This window comes from Equus caballus, chromosome 8 (assembly GCF_041296265.1).
Source record: "Equus caballus isolate H_3958 breed thoroughbred chromosome 8, TB-T2T, whole genome shotgun sequence".
NCBI classification, from domain to species: Eukaryota; Metazoa; Chordata; class Mammalia; order Perissodactyla; family Equidae; genus Equus; species Equus caballus.
This window is the reverse complement of record NC_091691.1, coordinates 401,666-420,097: the sequence shown is the minus strand read 5'-3', so window position 1 is coordinate 420,097 and position 18,432 is coordinate 401,666. Positions and strand designations below refer to the sequence as shown.

At 52.7% G+C, this 18,432-nt stretch overlaps 1 protein-coding gene across 6 annotated transcripts in view; it reads left to right on the top strand.

The window, feature by feature from the left end:
• The window catches only part of LOC111774802 (catechol O-methyltransferase), a 35,483-nt gene extending 17,051 nt beyond the window's left edge, over nucleotides 1–18,432 (top strand). The window contains exons 2-6 of one of the 6 annotated variants that reach the window (XR_011441660.1): nucleotides 12,502–12,780; nucleotides 14,787–14,980; nucleotides 15,331–15,462; nucleotides 16,208–17,668; nucleotides 17,993–18,432. Coding sequence is in view for 4 of the 6 variants with exons in the window: in XM_023648109.2 (XP_023503877.1) it covers nucleotides 12,642–12,780; nucleotides 14,787–14,980; nucleotides 15,331–15,462; nucleotides 17,481–17,668; nucleotides 17,993–18,149 (810 nt within the window). In the remaining 2 variants the exon portion in view is untranslated. The remainder of the gene's footprint in view (nucleotides 1–12,501; nucleotides 12,781–14,786; nucleotides 14,981–15,330; nucleotides 15,463–16,207; nucleotides 17,669–17,992) is intronic. The other 5 variants (XR_011441661.1, XM_023648109.2, XM_023648110.2 and 2 more) reach the window with 5 other exon arrangements.

Here is an 18,432-nt window from a genome sequence, read left to right as displayed (position 1 = left end):
AACAAACACATGGACAAAGAAAACACTTCAGTGGTTACCAGAGGAAGGGGTATGGGGGGTGGGCATAGGGGGTGAAGGGCAGCACTTATGTGCTGACGGAGAAGAAATAATGTACAATTGAAATCTCACATTGATGTAAACTATTATGAACTCAAGAAAGTGTGCTTGCAAGCCAGTTAAAAGTCTCTGTAATGAGGTGTGGAAAATATACAAAAGGAGATGTTACCACACAAAGGGCATGATCTGCTCATCATGAGACAAAAGTCAATCATCAAGAGCCAAGATGGTGGCAGAGAAAGGGCATTTTATCACAGCTTACTACCAAGAGGGAAGATGGTCAGCTAATGTCCAAAAGAACCATCTTAAGGGGGCACAGAACCTTGAAGCAGTTATATAGGCCAGTGGGTTATAGGGGAGGGGGTTAGGAATGTTGACCCTCTGGTGTTACAGACTGGGAATCGCCACACCAGATCTTTCAGTTGTCATTGATGATGGCTATCAGCACAGACTCTCTGTTCAGGGGTCATCACATTCCTAAGAAACTCAAAAGAATGAAGTTATCACCTTATCACAGCTGGAGGGATATGCCCTAGCAGAGGTCATAAAATCTACAGACCAAGTGGATCTCCTGGAGGGTGCAGATCCAGCTGGGTTAGTAAATCAGAGGTCATTCAAAGTTACAATATGGTCTCTTTTCTACAATATGGCTTCCCTTATGTCAACCTTGTGTTGATCTGGTTTCAATTCCCCCTTTTTGTTTTTCATCCCTCAATCTTGAGGGACATCTTGTTGATGAGGGGCATAGGTTGTTCCATCTCATCCAACCAGTCTCTTAGTAAGATGGTGATTCAGGTGGGCTCCCAAAGTTAAGCCTATATTGTGTAAGTAAGTAACCAGCTATTTAATAAGTATTTCTAGAGAGGGAAAAGGAAAACAAGGATAATGGCAGGAGCAAATTATAAACCAGTTTCTGAGCCCAGAGGGAATCCAGTCAAGAATAGTTCTAGATTTCAGAGTCAAAGCAGCTTTTGCACTTTGAAATGTCCCTGATGATGTCATCTGGTGTTCAAGTATCTTTTTGAGGGGCTTACACAGCAACAGATATGAATCTCTCTTAAGTTTATATCAAGTCCTCCAGCTTCAGTTTGCAAAGCTTCAGGAAAAAGGGCAGGTTCAATTCTCAATGATTCCAAGTGAAAATGATGGGGGGAAAAAGTGAAATCGTTGGTTTAGAGATTTGTAGCCAGATTTCAAGAGACTAGAAGAATTTAGGATCCAGTCCAGTAAACAGATACCAATAAAATCCTCAAAGGTAAGTAACAAAACAAGAATCTAATATCCATGAATGTGTACCATAGTTTCTATTGAAACATAATTTTTCTCGCTAAAATCATCCACATTTTTACCAAAGATAACCAATTGAGACTCAGTGGTTTGCAAAATAAGCCTAATTTCAATAAAACTTAATTCAATTATTTACATAAGTATAGCAAGAATAGCCATTGATCATATAGGCTCTTTTAAATCTGCTTTGCTGGAACTTTTATAGGGAATCTCAGGTTGAACTTTAAAGGCCTCCTGAGGCCAGAAAAGCCAAGCTAAGGATTTGTCATCAGGCTTCACCTGCAATACTTTAGATTTGGGTGAATCTCTCTCTTCTCTTGAGGTTCCCCAAAGTATTTGAGGTTCCAGGCACCTGCTGGATTAGTGACCTTCCTTACTTATCCGGGTTACTGGGAATTCTGTAAACAAGGTACCAGGCCAATATTTCCACGTGGCTTTATTCCAGAACGTCAACCTTTACTCCTCAAAAGGTGTCTCTTCATATCTGAGTGTATGTTTCTCTCAAATATGACATTCCAGTCAAAGCCTTGGTTATATAACCAATGTTTCCAAATGTGTCCTGTTATAAGGAGAACAGATTCTTATTGAACTTATGAAAGTAACTATATTGCCATGAAACAATCATACTCACTCACTCACTAAGTTTCCAAATTCTGGAGGGATCAGGTAGGTAGAAAAAGATAAATGTTACAATTCTGCTCACAAAGGTGTAATTTCACCAAATTGCTATATGTCATCGTTAGCATAAGAGAAAAGAGAAAAAGATTTCCTTAAATCCTAGAAAACAAAACAAAACATCAAAAAATCAACAATATTTCAAACAAAAATCATAAAAATTATAATCAGGGGCTGGCCCGGTGGCCAAGTGGTTAAGTTTGCACGCTCTGCTGCAGGTGGCCCAGTATTTCCTCAGTTCAAATCCTGGGCGCGGACATGGCAGTGCTCATCAAACCACACTGAGGCAGCATCCCACATGCCACAACTAGAAGGACCCACAATGAAGAATATACAACTATGTACCAGGGGGCTTTGGGGAGAAAAAGGAAAAAATAAAATCTTAAAAAAATAAATAAAAATAAAAATAAATTATAATCATCCTCATCAGTTCACAGTCCTGTGTAGTCGATTCTTGATCTTCATCTTCTGTTGGCAGCTTCATGAGGTCATCAGTTTCTCTGTTGGAGTTCTGTAATTTCTTACCTAGTGCAGTTTCACAATCTGAAAGTTTATCAGAAACCTGTATTCTAGAATCCTGTGTCAGAATTCTTTGCATAAGTTTCTCTGAAGATGAAACACATTTTGCAAAAGCATCAGAGTGAAATCATAACAGTCTGTAAACAACAAAAGACCCCAAAAATGGCAACCGACAAAGACACTTGGCTATTTCTGTGACATACCACACTTCAAGATAATAACTAGAATTGTGCCTGGCAGTCAGGACAGATCAGAATTTCAGGAGTGTTCTATAATTTTTAAAAGATTTATATCAATAACATTTATGCATATAACACCAGCTAGGAAGTTTATCATCACTTACTTGACAATGCTTCCCGTGTAATTTAACAGACCAAATAAGCCTAATTAATTTAGTATTTTCCTCCTTATAGGAAGAAAAAGCAAATCTCTTTGAGAAGTCCCAGGGGCCCTCTGAAAATCCCCAGAGAAATTCTCTTCCTTCTTCCAGGTCAAAAGAAAGTCTTTATCCAGGCATGGAATTTATTTATTTATTTATTTTTGTGAGGAGGCTTGTCAAAAATATCAAAAGGTTTTAAAACACTTTTCAGATAGGAAACAATGCTCACTGCAAACAATGCTCAAGTAATATTCAAAATGAGAACAGAAACAGTCAAAAAATCTTAATAGAGAGACTTCAGTCCTTCTAAACATAGGAAGTTGTTTTAACAAAACATAGATTTTCTGTCTTTTAGGTAGACTTCAAGTTAAAGAAAAACCTTTTATAAGAGCAGACCAAAAGTTCAAGAAATAATTTCCTTTGGAGAGAGAAAACCAAATTTTAATTTTTGCACCAGCTTCTTTTTGACATTAAAGTTCATTTACTTAATTGGATTTACTTTAATCTTAGCCAACTTGACCAGGCATAAAACTCCTTTCAGAATTTCTCTTTCACAAACCTTCTATAACTTTCTTTTTACATTCAGAATTTGTCCCACGCTCCCTTTTTTCTTTCTTTCTTCTAGTACTTTAGGACAAATTTATATTTCTTAACCCAACAAATAAAAATATTTCCATTCTTTATACCTTCTTTACTGAAAACATACATTTTAATTTCCTCGTATACAGAGCTGTTTTCCTTGTTAATTTCCAGTGGCCTTAATTACATATATCAATTTAGAATTTTTAACCCTTAACAGACCCTAATAAAAGCTAAAAACCAATTGTGAGCTGTCTTTCATATTAACATTCTGTGGCTTGGCAAATTCATAAGCATTTTTTAAAAATAATTTCTAGAAACATACTACTTCATAGAACAACTTTTAATAAAATACAAGACATGTTTACTAATAGACCCAAACATATTTTAGTTTTTCTGTAATAAAAAGCCAAAAGTAGATAAAGCAGATTTAATAATTAATATCTAATATTCTATCTTATTTGGAAATGATCTAGATACTCAATAATGTTTTATCATTCAGTTTAACCTAGCAAAACTTCAATGTTTCAAGTCACCAAAGAGATTTTGGAAGCTATTTTAAGTACTCATGTCATAAACTATATTATTGCTAAAAGTTTATCTATAAACTCTTATCTCGCTTTCATCTAACCATTTCTTGGTAACAATCATATTTAGATTACTCACAAAAACTTCATGTGACACTAAAGCAGTTAGCCATCATTGTAAGTTGTTTTGAGTACGTACATCATAACACATAATCATTGTTAAAAAGTTTTCTTCCAAAACTTTTACCCTTTCTACATTTATTCAGTTTACTTGTTTCTAATGATTACTTAGATTGCCTACAAAACTTCATGAGACATTAGATAAAATTAGCCATCATTTTAAGTTATTATTTTTGCTAACCAGTTTTGTGATAGAGATAACATCAACTTAGTTGACCAATAAACCCAGACTTGTCTGCAACATATCCAAAAGCTGACAACTTTGAGGACATGCTTATTTCAATCAAACCAACAATCTTAAATAAGCTTTCAGTTACCAAAGATTAATTTTATATCATGTTAACTTAAAAGACATTAGGGTTAATTTCTTTTCCATTTAGAAATAATTTAGATAAGTGCTTACTTTAAGCCAATTAAACAGAGCTCTTAACTTTTGGCCGTACCATCCAGAGGTAAAAATATCACACACATGTAACATATGTATAGACACACATACAGAGAGACTGCACAGCTATCATTTTCAAATTACTGCCATGAATCAGGTACAAGGCTCCCTAGTCATGAATACAAATTTCTGTTTTAAGCCTTTTTTTTACCAATATTTGTGGAGAAGACATTCAAGATGCTGATGTTTGGCAAGGGCACTCTTCTGGCCATTTTTCTTGCCCTCCCCCCTTTTTTCCCCTGCAGTCCTAGGAATTAGTGATGGCTAGATATTCCCCAGAGGATTTGCAGGCTCTTTTTTTTTTTTTGAAGATTGGCACATTTTTCTCCTTCTCCCCAACCCGCCCCCACCCCAGTACTTAGTTGTATATTCTGGTTGTGGGGCCTTCTGGCTCTGCTATGTTGGATGCTACCTCAGCATGTCCTGATGAGTGGTGCCTTGTCTGCACTCAGGATCCAAACCCCTGAAACCCCAGGCCACTGAAGAAGAATGCACAAACTTAACCACTCGGCCATGGGGCGGCCCCTGCAAGCTCTTTGAGATAAGAAAAATGGGTGGAACCTGAACTGCCTCTAGAGCTGCATTTCCAGTCTTGCAAGAATTTTTTTTAAGTAATTGCTCTTAATCTCTCAGAAATTGAGTTGTAACTTAAATGACATTATAGGTTGATCTACCTGTCCAACTACGTCATAAAGACACAGAGAAACCACTCAAGTTTTCTCCAAGGTGGAGTTTCTGGGGCATACTTGCCTTATCAATTTTTTAACATTCCAATACCTACAAGCATTTATGGCTTAACTATGGATGCAAGAGGTGTCCCCACAAGAGAGTGCAAAAGAAGCAGCCCTCACAAGATGTAGAAAGTTCCCTCCCAAAAATAGTCCAAGAAAGCAAAGGCTTCTGCTGCACAGGGGGCAGTGCACTGACAAACAGCAAAGGCCCCCGATGGACTCGGACCCCTCATGACCAGAGAGGTCACAAAGCCAAGCTCTCAAGACATAGCACTAGACAAAAAGAAACAAATCTCATCTTGCATGCACATAACAGCTTTAGCTATGCTTTAGGTCTCTCAGAGCCAGAATGATATCTAGGAGGGAGATGCCACAGGGTTGGGGATTGTGTGTGCTTTACAGAGTACCTTGTCATTGCACAGACATTTTCTTGAAGTTGGCAGGGGGACCTGTGTCATCTACCCTGTTCTGTGACCAACTCATCCTTTCACGGGAGACTTCTTGAGGTGGCAAGCACCCTAATGGCTCTTAACTGCTCGACCTGTGTCCACCAATATCACAGCCCTTTTGGCTTCCAAGATGCCCTTAGCAACAGTTTCCCTCTTATGCACATACTCCATAGGCAGGCCCTGCAGCAAAGCCTACTGGAACCCCCCTGGACAGCAGGCTTACAGAGTGCCTGGATCTTGCTCTATGGCTTTTCCATTTTATGACAATGACACACACACAAAACAGAGACAAGGAAAAATAGCGACTGTCTCTGGGAGGAGAAGGATCAGTGCAATGAGGACTCACTAGCTTGTACTACTTACTTGTAGCTAAAAGTTGCCCAATTCAGGGGGCCGGCCTGGTGGCAAAGTGGTTAAGTTCACACGTTCTGCTTTGGTGGCCTGGGGTTCGCTGGTTCAGATCCCGGGTGTGGACCTACACACCACTTGTCAAGCCATGCTGTGGCAGGCATCCCACATACAAAAAATAGAGGAAGATGGGCATGAATGTTAGCTCAGGGCCAGTCTGCCTCAGCAAAAAGAGGAGGATTGGCAGCAGATGTTAGCTCAGGGCTAATCTTCCTCAAAAAAAAAAAAAAAAAAAAAGTTGCCCAATTCAGGAGAATGCAGCCTAAGGGCCTACAGGTGGGAATTGTATTAGTGTTTCCCATTGTTTCAGAATTTAGACATTGCTGGTCAAAAGTATATTTATGCTGCAGCTAGAATCAGATCGCAAAAATTTCAAGCATCCCTGAAATCAAGACCTTCACAATGAAGTGCCCACCAAGGCTTCCTTCTAAGGGCCAGCGTAGGTCCCCTGAGGCTGACCATGTTTTGGTAGGACTTTCAGCCACAAACAGGAGTGCAGCCCACATTTCTGTCTGACTCTGTCCTACCACAAAATGGGGTGCAACTGTATTTTTGTCTGACAGTTTGGGGACCCCCCCCACCCAACCTGACAGTTACCAAGCCAAGCCCTCAGGACACAGAACAAGCTTGGTGAGATTCTGCTGTTCTCTGCAAACATTTGCAGGTCCTGGAAACTTTCCGTGGAAAAGTGGAGCCCTTGACTCTTTAAAGAGTAAAGATTTTCCCTTGTTCCTTGGTTTGGAGGCTCAAAAAGAGCCCAGAATGGCCTCTGGAATTTGAAGTTATGCTAGGTTCTCTTGCCAGCTGGTTACAGTTGTCCCCATTGTAGGGGGCTTTTCCCAAGTTGGCTGCAACAAACAAGATAATTTCTAAAGAGAGTTTGTTATGATCACCGAGAAACTCAGTCCCCAAACAGCCAATTTTAACAAATGGAACAGTCAGACATAGACAAACATGGACAGACACCAAAGTTCAATCCTCCTGACATTCTAACCTTGAGCTCAGGACTCTAACCCGATCCTTTTGAGTGCCCCAGCGACTCTGAGCCCTTTATATTGTCTCCCACAATCCTGGCCTTGTGACTTTAACCCAGCAGCCAAATCTCACAGTGGGACCTCTAACCTATAATCTGGGTGAGATATTAGACGATTTTAGGCACAGGCGCATTTCAACGAGCTCACTCACCCCAAAGACGTCTGATCCTGGAGCTCTTTATAGACACAAACACAAACACAGAAAAACTAGACACCAGTGAACCAGCTCCTACATTTCGGGTGAAGTCCTATACCTCTTCCCATCCAGCAGGGAACCAGATGGTCTCCCTCTCAAAGAGGGGACGCCCGATGTGGGGGGGAGGTGAGTTCTCAGTGGTACACCCCCAAGCTGACTTACCCTACTCCAGATGTGAGCCCGGAGACTGACCAGAAGTAGCTGTTTCTCTTTCCACCATAGGGAGCGTTAGGAGGCAGCCATCATCTGCACGGGAGAGCAGCAAGGGCAGACCCGATACAAAGGGAGTCTCAGTGGCCGTGAGGGACTTACCCAACAGGTCACCCATCTGAGGTCAACTTGATGTCAAACCTGAAGTGAGCTCACTGACCTGTTGCACAGCAAGCCAATCTCTGACACTGGGTGTAGTGGAAGAAAGTAGGAGTTTTATTATTGCACAGTGCTGGGCAAGGAGAGAGGGAAGCTAACGCTGAAATCCCAAACTCCCCGAAAAGCTAAAAGGAAGGATTTTTACTTGGGGTTTTAGGTAGGGGAGGGGGAACATATGGCCTTGCTGGTCGGAGCTTTCCCACCAGCCTGTCTTTGGCCTTGAGACAACTTGCAGAGAGGAGGGAGCCCGTGACCTTGCCGGTCAGCAGCTTTCCCACCAGCCTGTATCTCTTTGTGGGGAGGAGATAATGAGTCCAGGTGCTTGTCCTTGGTGGTGTCTGTCTCCATGGAGGATAGTGGATTCTGGAGCCAGGAAGCCAGGGAGTAAGCAGGGACAGAGTGTCTTGGTTTTAACCCCATATATGCTGGGTTTAATGTAGGGAAACTGATATCAGGGTCAGTATCAAACTGGCCAAGTCCCGAGCAGGACTTATTGTCCCTTCATGGTCACCAGATTTTGTCACCTCCAAAGGGCACAATCTGCTCACCGTGAGACAAAAGCGAGTCAAGAGGCAAGATGGTGGCAGAGAAAGGGCATTTTATCACAGTTTACTAGCAAGAGGGAAGATGGCCAGCTAATGTCCAAAAGAACCATCTTAAGGGGGCACAGAATCTTGAAGCAGTTATATAGGCCAGTGGGTTATAGGGGAGGGGGTTAGGAATGTTGACCCTCTGGTGTTACAGACCCGGATTGGCCACACCAAGTAGACTCTCTGTTCAGGGGTCATCATGTTCCTGAGGAACTCAAAAGAATGAAGTTATCATCTTATCACAGCTGGAAAATGCACGCACAAGCGGGGTCAGAAAATCTACAGAGCAGGTGGATCTCCTGGTGGGTGCATGTCCAGCTGGGTCGGTCAGTCAGAGGCCATTCAAAGTTAAAATATGGTCTCTTTTCTACAATATGGCTTCCCTTATGTCAACCTTGTGTTGAGCTGGTATCACAGAGAGGATCTGAGATGCCCCTGGGCTTCCATGCTCTCACCTCCTGGCCAGTGGCCATTTCCTCTGTCCTCCTGTCACCCTGCCCCAGGGTGGTTTGAAGCCAGGTCCCAGCGTAAGCCGTTTCAGTTTGGATCTCTGTGAGGTAACCAAGACTCTTTACCCCCACCCAGGGCTCAGAGTCAAAGCTAGGGTGTGGAATCTTGGGGCTCCTGAGGCTGCCGCTGGAGGACACAGAGCAACCTTGGTAGTGGCTCTTTCCAAGGGCAGAGCAGCAGGTGCTAGGGACCCAGGACCCAGGACAGGAGGGGCACCCCGTGTTTTGTTTCCCCACAAAGGAGTCGGCTCCTGGAGCGAAATCCCAGGTGGGGGCCCTGCACAGCTCTGAACGCTTCCTCTGTCTGCGTCTGTGTGGTCGTCTTGAGCAGCAGGATTCCCCGTTTCTCAGGACCACTGCCCTCCATTCGCTAACTGGCTCATTCTTTTGCTGTACACACCTCCAGGCAGACCTGGACATGTCCTACCCTGGACAGTCAGGTGGGCGTGGCCCTGCCTCCCCCCATGGAGAGGTGGGTGTGGCCTCAGTCCAGCTGGGCGATGCAGAGCCTGGGAGGTTGGGAGAAGCTGGGCCCTGGAGTCTGGAGCACCCCCCCGCCCCCGCCCCCCGCCTCCGTGTTATGCAGGGAAGAGGCTGTGAGCAGCCAGTGCGGGCAGTAGTCAAGGCTCGACTGGTGGCCGGAAACAGCCAATCCCTCACTCTGGGTCGTGGTCCCTCACACTCACAGGAGAATCTCAGGACTCTCCCCTGGGGCCCTAGAGGACCAGGCGAGCTGGCATTGAAGCTCCTTCCCCCAGGCACTGCATCAGGGGCTTTCAGCGTCTCTCTGAGCCCCAGTGCCCTGTCCCAACAGGGCCCTGGAAGGGGCCCAGGGGCCGGGGGCGGAGAGCATGGCGGGGGAGTGAGGAGCATTGTGTGCAGTGGGGCCCACGCCCACCCCGTCTGGCCTCCCCGCTCTGGGGAGCTTCCAGCCTCTTCCTGGCCGCTAGAGCGTGCCACCCCTCCGGACCGGAGGAGAGGGGCTTTGGCGCCCCAGCTGCGACCCCTCCTGCCGTGCCGTGGCCCCATCCTGACTGCGCCCTCCATTATTCCCGAGGGACACAGTGCCGCGCAGAGTGAGGAACAGACAGACCTAGAGAACAGAGGTTTGAAAGCCGGATTCTTACAGAGCTCCGGTCTCGGGGATGGAAATGGATAGTTCATGACTGCAGGGTCCAGCTAGTAATTCGCCCTTTAAGCCGAATATTCTTTCTTGTTTTTGATATTTGTTTCTAACATTTACCAGGTATTATTAAAATGCAGAGAATGAACAAAATGGCCCCCTAACTCACCACCCAAACACCACTACTAGCAACAATAATAAGTAAAGCAACACAGGTGTGTCCTCAGAAAGTGTACCACGCAGGAGGAGCGCAGGGGGAGCTTCCAGCCTCTTCCCGGCCGCTGCCCCTAGAAGACCTGCGCTCGGTCCGTGGCCTGGCCGTGCGCGTGTTCTCCCTCGCGCCCGCTGGGTCGGTGCGTACTGCCCGGTGGGCCTCTCCCGGCGAGGCCGGTGCTCCTGCAGCGGCACTGCCGCCGCAGGCCCTTGGAGAGATCGCCCTTCGCTCTTCCTCAGGGTGGGGCAGCGCCCAGACCTGCCCCAGCGGGCACGCGCTCTATGGCCTTTTTCTGTGAGTTCCTAGTGGCTGCCTGGGCCCATTTTCTCTTACATCGTCTTTGTTTCGTTGATTTCCACGAGCTCTATGTAACTAGCCCTTGGGCTTATGTGTCACTTCCAAATTTAGAATTGCTCTCCTGGGAAATATGGCTTGAGCAAAGGGGTTCGTTCAGTTCCCCTGTTTTTCCTAAGGCACGGGTGCACGTGCGCCATTGTTACTGAACACTGGGTGCTTGTTGTCCCGCAGGATGGAAATCAAGAGAGACAACACAAGGGAGGCTGCGTGGAAAGGAAAGGGGGAGGTGACACCCGTTAGGGAGGGGATTGTGGGGCTGTTATTAGGTGAAGGCTGGGGAGGAGGGCCTGGTCACCGCTTGTAGGGGTGGGTTGTGCTTGCGCCTGCGCTGTTGTTCAGCATGCCTCCTCATGCGACGTGTGTATCTTTAGCATGCTAGCTCTCCAGCCCTGGGTGGGATTTTTACTATGCTGATGGGGCTAGGGTCACCTTCAGTGGACTCCTGGGTGCTAGGGCGCATGCGCAAGCCCAGGGACGTCCAGGGGCTGTGGAACGTGGATCTTGGCGGCCTCTGTCTGATTCTCCTAGCCTGCCGATTGGTTAGGCCAATCTTGTTAGGGCCTTATCTTGTGGTTCCTGTCTCATTATAACCTAGAGGGCAGACGAGGACCAGGGAGACTTTGCCGATGTCCCGGGCTGTGGAACACTCGGGGAGACGTCTCCCTGGCTCTCTGGGGCCTTCCAAGCTCCTTCCAGGGAGAGAAAGTAGAGGAGAGGGCTGGCCTCGGGGAAGGGGCCCGGATAACTGGACGCTGGTCATTTTCAGGTTATGGTTTCTGTTGATGGCTAACTGGTGGCGAGGGAACTTGGCACAAATGCACAAATGCCGTCTGCTTAGCTGCAGAGCTCAGAGGAGGTGCTACAGCTCTGAGGGCTGGGAAAGTCGCTCTGAACGTCAGGGTGGCACGGGGAGTAGGGAGGGCCGAGGATTTGGGCCCAGAGCAGGTGCAGACTTTGACGTGCTGACCTTGTGTCCACTCTGCCTTGGGTAAATGGGTCACGTGGCATCTGCCCTGCATTTTGTGAACTCTGCTTTGCTGGCCAGCAGCCCAGGGCTGCCCGGTTCAGCCTTGCCCCTGTCTGCATGGGCCCTGAGCCCAGCTCCGTCTGCCTGCATCCTCAGCTACCTGCCGGAGTGCCGCCTGCCAGGGGAGGCCGTGCTGCAGCAGCCAGCTGGTCACAGCTGGCGTGGCTGGCTCACACTGCGGTGCGGGCAGCAGGCTCCCCTTCCTCATAGAGGAACAGATGCTCCATGTCTGGCTGTCCATGAGGGGAGCAGCGAATGCACCTGTGACCCGTGTGCCTGGCCTGGGGACTGCCTGTGTCTTTCCCTGGAAGCTCCCTTAAAGGACCACTGGAGTCTCCCGGACGGTCTGAGTGTGGGCGCCCAAGTGCACTGCACACGGGTGGGCCCCCCGTGCACTGCATCCACCCCAGGCCAGCTGTGCCCCCTCGCTCAGGGCCGCCTGGGAAAGCGCCCAGAGACGGGGGCTGTGACTGACAGGGCCCCAGGCAGGAAAGCTAGCCACACCTATTCCGGGCACCTGAGGGTGTGGCCCCAAGGACAGGAGGCTTGTTGGGGGGTGGCTGCACTCCCCGAGGCTGACACGAGCTAGGTAACTGGGCATGTGGCTGGCTTCTTGAACCTTGGGGCCCCATCAGCATAAGGGGCCAGTGGTAGCACCCCCAAACTGAGGAGAGGGTGAGTGAGCCAGGAGGGGCAGGTCTGCGCTACCACTGAGGGACTTTGAGCTCCCGCACTGGCTGTGGGGCTGCCTGGCAGGCCACAAAGCACTGAAGCCTGGCACCCTCCCCTGGGCTCCTTCCCTTCCCTTCTCTCCCCTCCTCCCCGCTCCACCCCTGCCTACCTCAGACGCCAAAGCCCACACCCATGCTGTTGGCAGCCTTCTCATTGGGCCTGGCACTGCTGCCTCTGTTGCTCTTCCTGCGACGCTGGGCTGGCTCCTCATCGGCTGGCACAAGTGAGTCCTACAGCCCATCCATAACCTGCTCATGGGTGACAGCAAGGAGCAGCGCATTCTGCGCCAAGTGCTGCAGCACGCGGTGGCCGGGGACCCGCAGAGCGTGCTGGAGACCATTGACGCCTACTGCTCACAGAAGGAATGGGCCATGATCGTGGGCAACAAGAAAGGTGAGTGGCCCAGCCGGCAGGCGGTGGAAATGGAAACAGGCCTCAGGCGGGGCAGCCCAGCCCGTTTCTGGGTGTTGGGGTGGGGGCTCTTCTGGAGCCCTGGAGGCCCAGGTCGCCGCCCAGCCTCCCTCCCCCAGCCAGGAGCAAAGGCCTGGCTGAGACCCTGACACCCACACCGCTGTTCCCATGGGGCGGGAGGGACGTCTAATAAACTGTGCAGGAGGCCACTGCTCAGCTGGCCCCTTTGCCACAGACCAGCTCAGCCAACATGAGTGGGAGGTGACAGCAGAGTCTCCAAGCAGGCCCCACACTCGTGCGCCATCCCACAGACCTGGTGCTGGGCAGCGCGGGCAGTGGGTGCCTGGTGTCCCTGCTTGGCCTGAGGGTATGCAGAGCTCCTTGGAGTTGCCTGGCCCAGGCCCCGGGCCGTCCCCAGGGCTGCCTCCTGACCTCTGGACTCCAGGCTGGGGCGTGAACATGTGCTGCACTGTCTGGAGTGGAGCCCTGGGGACAGACGTGACAGCCCCCTCAGAGCCTCTGACAGTGTCCAACTCAAGGGAGCCAGGGAGGCTCTGAGTATAGACCATGGGCAAGGTGGGGTGGGGGGTTCCACAGACGGCAGCTCTGGGTTAGGACGATTTGGGGTCAGCCAGGAATCATGGAAAAGAGAGAGGGACCAGTGTATGCAAAGGCACAGAGGCTTCAGGCACTTTGGGAGCCTGGAGGGTGCACAAGGTGGGACCAGGGACTTGAGGTAGGGCTGGGGGCCTCAGAGGAGGGCTGGGGGCCATCTGGGGAGGGCCTGAGGCCCTTCGGGGGTGCTGTGGACCTCAAGGAAGGCTGGGGGCCATCTGGGGAGGCCTGGGTGCCATCCTAGTAGGCCTAGGGGGTCATTGGGGGGGTGCTGTAGGCCTCAGTGAGGGCTGGGAGCCATCTAGGGATGGCTGGAAGCCTCACGGGAGGGCTTGGGGCCATCTGGGGAGGGCTGGGGTAATCTCGCGAGCCCCTGGAGCCTCAGGGGACGTCTGTGGGTCATCTGGGGAGGCCTAGGGGCCATTGTGGGGTGCTTGGCGCCTCAAGGAGTCTGGGCACTATCTGGAGAGGGCAGCGTGCCATGCTGGGGTGTGGTCCAGCATCAGGGAGGTTGGGGGCCAATAGGGGTGGGCTGGGTGCCATCCTGGGAGGCATGGGGGACATTGGGGGTCACTGTGGCCCTCAGAGGAGGGCATGGCGTCTTCTGGGGAGGCCTGGGTGCCATCCTAGTAGGCTAGGGGTCATTGGGGGGTGCTGTAGGCCTCAGGGAGGCTGGGGGCCATCTGGGGGGGGGGTTGGAAGCCTCAGGGGAGGGCTGGGAGCAATCTGAGAAGGGCTAAGTGCCCTCTGGGAAGAGCTGTGGGCCTCAGGCGATGGCTGGGGACCATCTGAAGGGCCTGGGGGTCATTGAGGCGTGCTGTTGGCCTCAGGGAGGGCAGGGGGCCATCTGGGGAGGGCAGGGGCCCATTATGGGGTGCTTGGGGCCTCAAGGAGGGCTGGGTGCCACCTGGAGAGGGCCGAGTGCCATGCTGGGGGGTAGTCCACACTCAGGGAGTGCTGGGGGCTGTCTGGGGAGGCCAGCGAGCCACTGGGGGGTGTTGTGGGCCTCAGGGAGGGATGGGGGCGGGGGCCATCTTGCAGGGACTGGGGTCATATCGGGAGGCCTGTGGGCCTCTGGGGCCATCTGTGGGCCGTCTGGGGAGACCTAGGGGCCATTGGGGGGTCCTGTGGGCCTCAGGGAGGGCTGGGGGCCATCTGGGGAGGCCTAGGGGGCATCCTGGGAGGACTGTGGGCCTCAGGGAAGGCTGGGGGCCTTCTGGTATGGCCTGGGGGCCATCCTGGGAGGCCTGGGGGCCTCAGGCAAGGGCTGGGGCCAGGCATCAGGAGGGGCTCTTGCTCGGTTGGGAGGCGCATGTCCTGGCCAGGAGTGGGTCCCCACCATTGCCTGCACTTACCCCTCCCGTGCTCCACAGGCCAGTTCCTGGATGCAGTGGTGCAGGAGCAGCAGCCGTCTGTGCTGCTGGAGCTGGGGGCCTACTGCGGCTACTCGGCCGTGCGCATGGCCCGCCTGCTGCCGCCCGGCGCCCGTCTGCTCACCATCGAGATCAACCCTGACTATGCCGCCATCACCCAGCGGATGCTGGACTTCGCGGGCCTGCAGGACAGGGTGTGGCGCCTGCCCCCTAGACAGATGTGCACACTGCCGCTCCAGGCCCGGCAGGCCGGGTGGGAGGGGAGGGCCCAGGGCAAGACCCATGGTGCAGCTCGAGGCCACAGTGATCCTGCTGCAGGGTCATGGAGGGTTTCACGGGTCCCCCAGCAGCTCCGGGAGGGCGGTCTCGCTGCCCCCATCCACAAGCAGGAAACTCCCAAGGCTGCCCCCACAGGGAGCGGGCAGAAGGGGGCTTGTCTCCCCAGAACCCCAAATAGAGCTGTCGGTGGACTCTCGCGTGGGTGCCCAGGCGTGGTAGTCTGTTTGTCCCTGTGGGTGTGGGCACTGACGGAAATCTGTTCCAGGTAACCGTTGTCCTCGGGGCCTCCCAGGACATCATCCCCCAGCTGAAGAAGAAATATGACGTGGACACGCTGGACGTGGTCTTCCTCGACCACTGGAAGGACCGGTACCTGCCGGACACGCTCCTCCTGGAGGTGAGCCTCGACCCGCCTGGCTGGGATGGGCCTGGGTGCTGGCTGCTGGTGCAGGGGCAGCCGTGTCGGCGGGTCGCGGCCACTCTGAGGAGCCAGGCACCCTAGCCAAGGAGGCCCACCGTGGGCAGAGGGTGTGGCCCTGGAGCTCGGGCACTGAGGGCAGAGCCAGGCTCCACCGCCGCTGGGCCTGCCGGGAGCGGGAGGATCTCAGCAGCTCTGGTGAGCAGTGGTGACGGGGCCTCGCTCCTGGGGAAGCAGCACGGAGGGCCCTTAGTGACGGGAAGCCGGCAGTTCTCTCGGGGCTGCTGGCTCGAAGCTGGGGGTCAGCCCAAAGAGGAGGGGCCCTGGATTGGGAATGGCGGCGCTTTGAAACATGTCCTGCTGCCCTGCAGCTGGGGCTCTGCAGGCCCCTGGCCTGTGCGGGGTTGGGGCAGCCCGGCTCTGCAGCGGCCCAGCCTCCCCCCTCCTCAGTCAGGAATAAAGGGCTTGCGGGCTGGCGGGGGCAGGTGGCAATGCACAGTCCGATGGCTGCTGTGAGGGGCCTCAGCCCCTTGTCACAAGGCGTACCCACAGGGCTGCTTGAGTGTCCTCACAACATGGCAGCTGGCTGTCCCAAGAGCCTGAGTGGGAGAGCGAGAGATAGAGACAGAGACAGAGAGACAGAAGGAGCAAGGAGGGAGCCACGGTGCCTCGTATGAGCCAGGCCCTGCGCCCCACACTGTGCTCCCGCTCTTCCCTCTGTCAGGAGCCAGTCTCTGGCGCGACCCACACCCACGGGGCGAGCATCCAGACTCCACCTCGTGAAGGAAGGAGGGTCGGGGAACTGCAGAGACATTTGAAACGCCCTTTTGTCCCGCGGTGGTTTGCTCGGACGCCCTGCTCTTCGGGCCAGAATTCTCCAGCGTTCTGTGTCCTCCGTCAGGAGGCCCGTGGTGTCCCCAGGGATCCCCAGGTGGGATGGGTGCCGCCTCCTTCCCCCTTAGGTCCAGCTTCCTTGAGGATGCGCCCCGGCACCCTCCAAAGGCCACCACAGCTTCTTCCTCTGCTTGGCTCGTTCATGGTGAACTCGTGGGGTTTGAGTGTCTGATGCCTCTCACTCCTCGGACCGTCCCGTCTGTGGCCAGCGATGCCTCCTGCGTCCCTCAGCACGACCCCAGCAGGCTGGAGCCCCGCCCCCGGCGCCCCCTGGGCATTTCCTGCCCCAGCCTGAGCTGCCCGCTGGGGGCTGGGCCCGGGCTGCTCTCTCTTGGTCTGCTGGCCACCATTGTTAGGAAGTTCCTTCCTTTTCTGTTCTGAAGAGAAGCCGCTCCGGGAGTCACAGTGGTCCTTCCAACTCTGGCTCATGGGCTGTCCCACCACGCAGTCCTCACAGCTGCGTGTGCGCCTCAGGGCCGGCCAGAGGGCCCTCGGCCTCCCCTGTGGCCTGCAGGCTGGGAGTGACAGCCACCAGGAGAGCCCAGACACCCAAGACTGTCCTGGGGCGCCCCCTGGAGGGGTGCAGAGCAGAGCCCCACGGGTTTAGGTCACTTGGACTTCCCCGCGGGCTGCCTGTAGGCTGAGTCACACCTGGGGCCACGCGTGGGATTTTGCTCTCGATGTCTAGGATTACTTACTTACTTAACTTTTAATTTATGATTGTGTAAAAAAAGGCTCCGTTCTTTCAAAGTCGAATCTAGGGGACAAGACAACCGGAGCATCCCTTGCCTGGTCTGCCCCCTACAGGCAAACCGCTCTTCTCAAGGTTTCTCTGTCCGTTGTTTCCTGTGATCTAAGCAGTGCCTCCCCACGCCACTCAGAGGGACTGCCCACCCAGGCGGTCTTGGCCTGAGGCTGTGTCTAGCCATTCCTCCTTCCTTCTGAGAGCTTAGGCCCTGGAATGCCAGCTAGCTGCCCCAGGCCCAGCCATGGTGGAGAGGGGCACCTCAAATGCTGGGGCGTGGGGTTGTCCACAGCGGACCCCCAAGGGGCAGGCTTGTGGGTCCCGAATTTTGCCCCTCTGCCATCCCCTGGCCCTGCAGGGTCGCCCAGGTGAGGTGGCCCAACTCTCCAGTGACAGCCCCCAGCAGCCCACACACAGGCACCAGGCATCCCTCTTACCTGGAGCAGCCATGTGTTCCTGGCACCCGGTGACCAACGGACCCACTGGCCTTGAGGCGGCATTGTGGGTGGGACTGCAGCCCCATCGTCTCTTCTGCTCATTGTCCAGGTAGCATTTTATGAGCACCCTCTGTGTGCCTGCCACATGCTGTTCTAGGGGCTGGGGATGCAGGAGGGAGCAGAGGGGATCCCTCCTCACAGAGCTGACAGTCTGGATGTGGGACTAGTGCTGGGCACAGCGCTGTCCTGCAGTGGTCGCTGCCAGGGGGAGATGGAGGGCGGTGGGAGACCCTGCTGACCCCAGGAGCTGGGGTGGGGCCGACCCCGGGGCCAGGCACAGGCCCGTGTGTGGAGCCCCCACCTGACCTCCTGGTTTGGGGTGGGCTCCTTGATCACCCCAATCCTCACCCCTCCAACCCTCTGTCCCCTGCAGGAGTGTGGCCTGTTACGCAAGGGGACGGTGTTGCTGGCTGACAATGTCATCGTCCCAGGAGCACCGGATTTCCTGGCCCACGTGCGTGGGAGCGGCCGCTTTGAGTGCACGCACTTCTCCGCTTACCTGGAGCACGTCCAGAAGGTGGATGGCGTAGAGAAGGCCGTCTACCTGGGCCCAGACAGCCCAGCACAGCCTTGACCTCCCACCTGTGCCGGGCTCCTTTGCCCAGCCTGCTTCTGAAGGGCACTATGGCTGCCCTGCTGCCAACCCACTTCTGCAGGTTGGAGTCTGTCCTCAATGGGTGACTCGAGGCCTGTGAGGCCGCGGCCAGCCCACACTGACCCTTCTGCACAGCGGTGCTGCGTGCTCACGCACTGCTCCTCCCCAGTGCAACTGGCTCAGCGCATAAAACCATAGCAATAAATCTGGAAAGTGTC